The 9,811-nt window shown below is 42.5% G+C and overlaps 1 protein-coding gene and 1 long non-coding RNA gene across 2 annotated transcripts in view; one reads left to right on the forward strand and one right to left on the reverse strand.

Annotated features, from left to right (window-relative positions):
- The first annotated feature begins 1,515 nt into the window (after nt 1-1,515).
- On the forward strand, nt 1,516-4,904 carry LOC114064010. Its single transcript, XR_003572671.1, has 2 exons — nt 1,516-1,691; nt 4,742-4,904. It is a non-coding gene; the product is annotated as an uncharacterized LOC114064010 (long non-coding RNA).
- Nucleotides 3,522-9,811, reverse strand: part of PCNX2 (pecanex 2) — a 156,679-nt gene continuing 150,389 nt past the window's right edge. Inside the window, exons 33-34 of the mRNA XM_027896657.1 lie at nt 7,236-7,684; nt 3,522-5,162 (exon numbers count right to left, since the gene is read on the reverse strand). Coding sequence (XP_027752458.1) covers nt 4,989-5,162; nt 7,236-7,684 — 623 coding nt within the window. The 3' untranslated portion in view covers nt 3,522-4,988. The remainder of the gene's footprint in view (nt 5,163-7,235; nt 7,685-9,811) is intronic.

A 9,811-nucleotide genomic window follows, 5' to 3' on the forward strand; every position in this document is an offset into this window, starting at 1 on the left:
GAAGGCCTTGAGAGCACTGTAACAGCAAACAGAGCATTCACAATTCCCCTGATGGGCCGATTTTACTAATAGCACACATTTGGTGAAAAGAACCTCTGATGTACCAGCTAGATTCCAGATGACAACATTAGTGCACCTGCAGGTTTTAATTGGTGCAAAAAAGGGGAGAATGTGAGGTACCAATTACTTTCTCCGAGCCTGAGAATCAAGGATGTTTTTGGCAAGGAGGCTTGTAATTCCAGCACAAAATTGCACCCAGCATGGAATAAACAGGGCCTGCATTATTTATCATGCATTAGGCAATTTTTGACTTGTAAAACTTTGAGAAGCTGAGAGAGGGGAGTCTTTGACACTGGACCCACTGCAAAGTTAATTATAAGTGATATGTCTGTGTTGCAGATTTAAGGATGTACAAGCACAGTGAAACATGGTAATTAAATACCAGCTCCCAATTCTGGGAGTAATCTAAATATGGCAGTAATTGGGTAGTTGAAAAGAATGCATTGATGAGACGATGATTATTACATGCTGGAAAATCTCCTTGGTAATTTTAATCTTCTAAAATGAGCTGCTCAAAATTCAGCTAATCTTTAACTTATATTCTCCAGCATGAGAAGACCCTGGTGGGCTGGAGACAAATGCAGATGACATTTCTTGCCTTATTCTAATAAACAGTTTTTATAAAAAGCTGTGAATGGCATCACAGAGAGTCTTAACTTAATAGTGTCAGAATGTCATTCATAGATATTGAGAGTATCTGGTCATCACGTCAAGGGGAAAAGACTCACACTGGTAAAGTCCTTTTCGTTGAGATTTGTCTTAAATGCAGTGAATGCCAAGATTTTCTGCCTATGGGGCTGAGGTGAGACTTTGCAACGAGAACGTCAGTTCCTGTCAGAGAAGTTTTCATGACAAAATGGGAACAACCAGGACCTCTGGCTTTTATTTTTGGGTGAACAGGAATGAACTTTGTAGACTATGGCTATCAGTGGTTCCTGCGTGCTTGCTGTGGTGGGGAACAGCCAGGCTGAAGGCCAGGCGGAGCTGTGGCAGTTTACTCGGTGGGTGTGAACAGTTCAGCAGCCTGTGGTTGGCTTTGGTAAAAAGTTACTGTAAGTCTTCTTACCAGATCTTCAAGTTATGTTTCACCCTTAGGAGTGTAGCACCTGGCTTTTACTGTAGGATGTAAACAAGAGCCTGTTAGGAAACAGAAAGTTTAGGGAAAAAAATGGGAGGGAGGTAAGTATCCATGTTTAGTGCAAGGGCTGAAGTACTGTGTTTGCGCTTGTTTTACCATTATTATCCTTCTTCCTTTAACCTGCTATATTGTCCGTGTTCCTCTCTGGTTGGGAGGGCCCGGCTAAGCCAGTGTGGATAAAATCACTCCCAGTGTTTCTGTTCAACAATGGTGATGTTATCTGAGGTTAAGCTGGGGGGACTGGGGCAGGTAAGGCCTCCCATCTCTTCATCCCTTCTGACATTTTTATGGAAGAACTGCATGTACCAAATGGTCTTGTGGATCGAGTACTTGATTTCTTCAAAGGATGCATTCAGCTTGCTAAGGAGATAGGAATGTCACGGTTTTCATGTTGTAGAAGCAAGAATGTTCTGGGCTGGCTGAATGAACTAGGTGGCCTAAAATCAAGCATAGCACCGGACTCAAAACACCCTGATGGAACTCCTTAGAAAAGGTACTTATGTGTTGGGGGTTGCCCTCCTTCCTGCATCCCAGCTGTAGTAAGAGATCAGGCAAACTGTTAAGCCTGAGCAACTTCAGGGCTAAAGTTTTAAAGTGTTTGGCATTGTGAAACCCATCAGCAGTGTTGCAGATAACATAGAAGCAGTGAAAGTTGGCTTTTCATTCAGAGGCCAAAACTTAACCAACAAGTAGGGTCCTGAGGTGTCACAGGTGCCTCCGTCTTGCAACTCTGAGGCACCTGGAGTGTGAGGTTAAGTATCAAGCTGCTTAGGTCTTTCAGGAGTAAAGATATGACTCAAAACTTTAATGTGTATGTAGGCGCTGGTGCTGAGAACAGCATTTCTATGGATTCAGTTCCTTTTGGTGCTATGCACAGCTGTTTGGAGCAGCTCACTGTTGAAATTAGGCCTTGTGTACAGGCTGTGTTCCTATTTGTTAGCTTTGTGTGCACAGTAACTGGGTGTATCTCTACCTCATGCAAAAATGGGGGAGGCCTAATATATGTTTAATCAATACAGCCTCATACCTAGTTGCAGGTCTTATTTCTAACCATCGCATCTGATTATTCTGTAGGACTGGCTCATATTTAAAACCACTGCATATAGCAGTAGGCTTATTAATTTAACAGCAGACTGTCTCCAAAAAATAGGGAGAAATGCAGTGTGGGAAATTTGCACTCATTTTAATTTTTTTTTTCTGTCTTTGCTATGCTTGTTAGCTGTCACTCTTGGGTTTTTTTCAACCCACTAAGCTGCAGTAACAACTTTAATGCAAAAAATAAAAACTCTGTAGGACACGGCTAACAAAAAGGGAACTAATTTTTGAATCTTACCTTGACTCCTCCGTGGCCCTGCTTGCATGCTGTGCCTCAACAAACGAGTTGGAACCTGCCTTTTCTGGCAGCCACCCTGTGCAGCTGGAGGCTGGACTTCATGGCACACTGCTGTCCCCAAGGAGCTATGCTCCAGGGGCCGGTGGCTTGAACTAAGTCAGGAACTGTGAGGTAGCAGCATTATTTTAAGGATGCAGTACCAGAGACCATGGAGATGGTACTCTTGCAGAAGATGTGGTGCAGGGGGAAAGGTGGTGTCGCTGGGCCTCAATCCATGCTAAGCAGATACAGTGGCTTGCTATTGAAAGTATTTCTGCACCCATTTCCTGATCTGGTTTAGTATGCTTGAGTTGGATACATAGAATAATTTTGGTTGATTGGGATGATTTTTGATGGGAATTAATTCAGACTTAAAGATGTGAAAATTGGAGGCCTAAGTTAGGTTAAGTGAATATGGGAAAGTTGTTACTGCTTTCCACAGCCCCCTGTTTGCCCTGCCTCCATGCAGGAAGACAAAGCTGTGACGGTTTGTCATGTGAACTGCCATGCAAAAGCCCCCAAGGCAGAAACAGGGCTGGTGGCTGTTAGTAAGACCCTCCACCTACCTGTATAACCTCCAGCCTTCATTTGTAATGAAGCACTTAATGAACAGGGTGGTGGGGCAAGAGTCATCATCTGCCAGAACTGGTCAGAAGGGAGCAGCTGAATTCAATTTCCTTTTCCACATCATGTCTGGATGCTAGAGGAGACAGGAAGAGGACCTGAACTGCACTGATGACCATGTGTCTCAGAAGGCATGGATACTCTGCTTTTGCCCTTGTGGACATGGGCAGAATTTGTCCTAGGTTGTGTTGAGCTTTATAAATAATCAATTCATCAAGACCTGAAGTGAAATAAAAACAAGAGATTTCTTAATTTTGTAAGGCAGAAAGCAAGTGCAAACAATTCCAAATGGAAAAGAAGACCCAAAAACTGCTGTCACACAAAACGTACTTGAATCATTTTATTTTCACTCGGTGTTACTTAGTTCTACTACTCAGATCTGAAGTGTGGCACAGTAGGAAGATCAGAATGCAACTGAGTATTGCCTAACAGTAATGAGACTTAGCTACAGCATCTCTTGTTAAGTCTCTCTTGTTAATTGGGACAAGACAGCCTGGCTGCACGTCATCGTGTTGGGATTTAGAAACAATCTATGGTAGTTACAGTAAAGAGGAACAGCAAGACACCGATAGCTGCAATTCTTTTTTAATTAAAAAAAAAAAAAAAAAGAACACACCCATGTGTGTTTAGATTCAGTAGTGGAGGAAGGATTTGTTGTAGCCTTTTGCCTTCCAAAATAGTCATGCATTCCTGTAAATCAGTGTTTCTCAAACCTTGTGAAAGCATGGCCTCCCTTTTTGCATCATCTGTCTTTGTGCCACTATTAAATTGGCAGCAGCTCAGTTTCTGTGGGGGAGGGAAATCGGAGGGTTCTGTAATTACTGGCTACGAGTGTTTATGGACACTGAGCTGTGTCCAGCAATTAAAGGCATTTAACTGTTCCCTTCCTAACACAAACACTTCCAGACAATAATTACAGCCTACTTTGCACTCTCCTGTCCTCCTCAAGGATTCCCCTGGGCTCTTTTGCAACTCCTAAGGGCACCGTTCCTTGGAATTTGAGAAACACTGCTGTAAATCAAACAGGAACGCAAGATAATACCTAATTTATGCAAAGCTGCTTTGCAAATAAGGTGCACCGTATGCTTTGAAGACTTTCCATGCACTGGATACTTTCTTTTCTTACACTTGACTTTTGTTAATCTGTGTAGCATGGCTCGTTGACACAGTATTTCAGTATGGCTGCATGCAGTATATACGTCTGTGATGCTATGTTGCTCTTCAGCGTTAGCACCTGCATAACATGTTAAAGGAAAAATAAGAGACTTACTGTTGGAAAAAAAAAAAAAATCAGATTTAGCTCTAATGTTACAGCACGTTGTACTGTCCTTTTCTGTATTCATTGCTTCTGTTCATAGTTGCCTTTTGCTATATGTTATATATCAAATTTCAGTTAGTTTGCATGCAATCAGCTGTTCAGTTATGGCAGGAAAGAGATGTCTTGTGTGCTTTTCACTGAGTTGTATTAATATTTCCTACTGTATTCATTTGTGATTCTAACCGTTCCAGGGGAAGGAACGTTAAACAGGTTGTATTCATTGTTCTAGGATTTACAAGAACCTGAGATGAAGTGGCACTGTGTGTTTTTTAGGATATCTTCCAACCCTACCCATGCGAAGGCCATTAGCTGAAGAGCATCTGCCCTGTAGTATTCTTGTGTAGAAGTTAGAAAAATAAACATTTGAAGGTTGCTTATTACATTTGAAAGAACCTAAACCCACGTGCAGCTTCCTGACCTAACTCTGTCCTTATTTAATCCTAAGAAGCGCGTGGCCCTTGTGCTGGGAATGCTCCCTACTGCTCCTCAGACAGGCTTTGCTGAGAAGCAGTGTCTTCCAGGGCCATATCTTCTTGGCTGGCCCTTCTGCACTCCAGGTTCCGACTCATGAATACGGCATGGACCGGACCTGCCTCTCGCTGTGGTCTGGGTTCTGCAGCATCGGTTGCTTCACAGGTCTCAGCGTGTTGCTGGGAAGAAAGAAAGAAAAAGTCAACTAGTTTAAGAAATTTCTAAGTAACACTTCAGCTATTTTTTGAAATGACAGGTGAAAAAAAAAAAAAGTTAAAAATTGATGTAGGAATGTCATTCTGTGAAACTCCATGGGATTCTTAACATGCATTATTCACAAGGGACTTCTGAAGAGGTACTTGTCACACTTTGTGTAACGCATAAATTTGGAAGGAAAAGCAGACCAGGAGCTAGAGGTTTAGTACCACAGATGTACGTGTATAGAGAGCTGTAAAATAATTTGGATTGAAAAGGACTTCTGGAGGTCATCCAGTCCAAACTGCTGCTCCAAGCAGGGCTGACTTCTAAGTTGTTAAATTGGGTTGCTCTGGGGCTTGCTTTATACACCAGATTTTAAATCCAACTTAAAAAGAAAGCTTTTCATCAAAACTAGAATGCAATTATCAGTCTGAAAACGTTAAGCATGGTGCCACCCTACTGTAAGGAGTCCATTGGTATAAAAGCATTCCAGAACTGTGCTGTGCTAACATTTAAATAAAACACTTCCTATTTACTGCTTTGAATCAAACAGGCACCTGGACTCTCAGCAGTTACTCTATCCAGGATTCACCTCATCTAAATTTAGCCATGTAACCTTAGTGTGTCATTTAGACTGCCAACTGTTGGCAGAGAGATATGATTCTCCCGGGGGAAAATTTGCTCCTAATAGCTCTAAGGATGAAGTGGATTGGCCTCTTCATTGAAGCCTCAACAACAATAATCTACTGAGACTTTATTCCCAAATTTTAAATGGCTTAAAGTAAGATAAAGTGAATCCCACAGTTAGTGCTCAGTATTGCAGAATTGGCTGAGTTCTTGCAAATTAGGCCATAAACTCTTGAGAGACGCAATTATGCCTTGTCATTTGATATGTTCAGCTGGACGTGTAGAAATACTTTTAATGCTTATTACAGTAACAAAGCAGGATTGGACCCAGATGAGTAATGTTTAGTCAACTCCTGCAGAAGTTCATGGCAAAACTCTAGGGAATTGTACCATACATGGTATTTTTGGGTTGAGAGCAAAGTACACACAGGCTAAGGAGGTTTTTTCAGTTGAGGTTTGCAGAATTATTTGGAAACTAGGGAAGTTATACACGGTTCAGAATGATAGAACAGTAACAGAAAAGTGAGTTGGACTTTGATATCCAGTCTTCCCCTGTTACCAGTTTGGTTTTCATTTTGATAGGCCAAATGTGAGTGTCTAATTGTCTTGTCTAGTCCCAGTCACCCTTCATTCTCTAGCCCATCTTCTCACGTTTCTGCTCTCTGGTGCTGAGGTCAAATTTTCAAAGTTCAGGACAGCAACTGATGTCAGCCAAAGTTAAATGAATATACTAACGTAGACAGTAAAAGGATAATACTACTATGTGCATTGAATTTTCCAGGGAAGATGGGAATCAAACTGGGAGCCTACTGGGAAAAAGTCTGAAAGTTCTTTGTGTGTACTGTTTAATCACAGGGCACACAGGTTTCCTTTGGTAAATAGTTCCTACAAAATTCCTTTCAGCAACAAGATTTCAGGTCCTGGATTGAACTTCTGGTCAGTGAGGGGGACAAGAACAAGTGTCCTGTTCAGGGGGGACCAATCCTCTTCCTACAAATAAATTTAATTCCTGCATAAGCAGGCAAGAAAGGAGCTATTCAGTTTGCTTATGATGGTACTCAGCACCTGGGCTGCAGAACATGGAGATTTAAGTCCCTGATTTGAGTGAAAGAAAGGGACTTTTTTTTCCCACTCACTTTTGAGTGAAAAAAAGGGACCTAGTTTGCAATTTCAGGTGTGTGAGGAACAGCCAACCTGTCAGTTACTTACAAATACGCTCACTTTCATATACACACTAATATTAAACAGTCTCATTTTCATTGTGATGCAGCAAAATCCAAAACAAATACCAAAATCCTGACATTGTTCTGGAAAAAAACCTATTTTCTGACCAGTGAGAAGGAAGAGAAACCAAATAGCTGAAGAATGGGATGGCAGAGCAGTACAGGAGCTCACGCTTAGTGCCGCTGTTTTGGCTTCAGCCTTACCCGAGCCGCCTGACTTGCTGCTCTAGCAGAAGGACCCATGGCAATATTCATACTGCTGGATGACTGGGTGTCACTGGTGTTACCTCCATCTGCAGCTGAGAGCCCAGAAATCACCAAAGCACTTGAAAAACTTCTCTTGCCGAACAGCAAGCTGAGAGTTGAGCTGGTGGAAGAGGCCAGACTGGACCTGAGCATTGCTGCAGCTCGGTCCTGCACAGTCAGCTGGCCAGCAACAGGAACAGCAGGGGACTGGGAAAACACAGATGTTGCTGAATTGTGGAATGACAGCTGACTACTAGAAAGCCTTTGGGCAATTTCGTGAGCAGATGTAGATGTTTGGATGAAAGGCTGGCGGCTTTCTACAATTGGTCCAGAGTGACTTGAAGCTGGGGGCCTTTGGTTTAAAGCAGTGTGTGCCTGGACAGACTGACTCCTGGGTTTTCTCCTGCCTGTAAAAGAAAGATTAATACAGTTAAGTAAGTGGCTTTCTGATGAACTCCATGCTACTGACAGTATCCCATGTGCACATTTTACTGTTGGCATATTAACCACTAGTTTTACCAGCATACGAATCCCTAGAATAACACAAGTAACATACTGCCAAATCTATGAATCTTTGTGTTTTCCTCTACAGGGGGTCAGAGTTTTGGTCAGCATTGCCCTAGTGGTTCTGTACTGAGTCAAAAGAGAGGGAAATGAGAAAAGACCAGAGGGAAAGTACTCTGTTGACAGGCTGACACCTATTCTGCCACATACATTTTAATCAGCCCAGTGAATGATTATGCATAGCATTGCTGTAGCTGCTCCCCTTTGACAACCACACTAATGTTGAATATCTACCTTAAATGTCTTGCTGTAATTAAATACAACAATAAAACCAAAAGCCTGTAAATTTAAACAATAGCACGTTAAAAAGAATTATTCCTGCATATGGGGAGAGAGAATTTGAGAATTCAATCAGGTGGAAGAATACAGCATTCAAGCTATAAGACAGTTTCTAAGACTCTGAGTTCCAAGAGAGATATTTACAGTACATCACAGACTGAAAAGACATGAATGCATCTAGTTAGGGTATACTACTGGAGCTCTGAATGAGATCCACATAAGGTTCTTGTCCCATTCTGTGAAGCATCTCAATGCAACCACTACTGGATACAGAGAGTAGATTAGCTATGCTGTTCTGACATGCCTAGACAAATTCTTCCTGTGCATATGCATCCCCATAGTTAACATTTATATCAACATCTCATGTCATTCAGACAAAAAATTTCTGCATTTCTTATGCTAGCATATTCAAATAGCCATAGAAATGAAAAATAAGTAATGAAATACTGGCCACTGAACCCACCAGATACCTGCCTGTACCCAGGCATTCTGCAAATGGCAGACAGTGGGGCTGGCAGGTGCCACAGGCCCCAGAAGAGTCTACTGTTTCTGCAGACAGGCTCTAACCCAGGCTTACACAGCAAATATCCTGTCACACGAGTGCCTGCTTGGCTTTTTTGCTTTCCAGGAAACTCCAAACATTAACACAAGCTGGCATTTTGGTTTCCTAGCTGTAGCTGTGGGGTAGGGAGTTGATGCCAGAAAATCTGTTGAGAGCCATCAAGACAGATACAAGTTTTTCTGGCAGGCGTTTCCAGGCTGTTGGTAATATGTTTTATTCTTTTTTTTTTTTTTTTTTTTGCTTTGGTTTTCCCCAATACCCGAACCCCTCCAAACACTGAATTTTTGCTGGCATAAAGGAATGTAAATCTCACACTATCTTCTAGAAACATGACTGCTGAATTCATATAGGTTCCAGCAATGCAGAATTTCATATCCAGGCTATTTACAGCATAGAGCTGAAATGCCCTGTTTTACTTCCACAGACCTGCTTTCCAGAGGCTGGTATTGTTATCCCCATTTTTCAGATGCTGAAGCAAAGAGAATTTTGGTAACTTGGCATGGAGTCAGATAAGCAGAGCTGGGCTACAACGCAACTGGAGCTCTTTAACTGGACTAAAACCTAGCTGGTTTGGCAAGTATTGGACAGTTTCACACCTCATTTACAATGTATCTTTAGTTCTACTTTTATACTACAACCAATAAAAAAGTAATTTTCCTAACACGGCATGCAAAGCAGCGTTCTCTGTAACAGGAGCCCAAAGATCTCTGCTTGAGAGCGATGGGACAGATGCACACGGCCCTTGGGAAGTGCCTGGACAATGCTCTCAAGGCACACGATGTGATTCTTGGGGTGGTCCTGTGCAGAGGCAGGAGTTGGACTTTTTGATAGGCCTTGTGGGTCCCTTCCAACTCAGGGTGTTCTGTGATCCTGTGGCTCCTGTGTGCCACGTTGCCAGTGTCCTCTGCCCTTCACCTGTGATCAACAGGGGGGCCGTGCGCTGTGGTGGGGGTCAGGCCTGGCTGCCGTGCTGGCAGCTGGCAGCTGTGGTCTCCGCAGGGATTCAGGTTCTTCAAACCCTGGGGTTTGGTTTAAGTGCTTTGGTTTCTACATCTGAAGGTTATTTTAATACGTTACCTTTTTTAAATAAAAAGAACAGACTGGAATTAAGGCTGCGGTGTGTTAGTTT

This window comes from Empidonax traillii, unplaced genomic scaffold (assembly GCF_003031625.1).
Source record: "Empidonax traillii isolate 1590-97213 ecotype Southwest subspecies unplaced genomic scaffold, ASM303162v1 scaffold507:size695108, whole genome shotgun sequence".
NCBI classification, from domain to species: domain Eukaryota; kingdom Metazoa; phylum Chordata; class Aves; order Passeriformes; family Tyrannidae; genus Empidonax; species Empidonax traillii.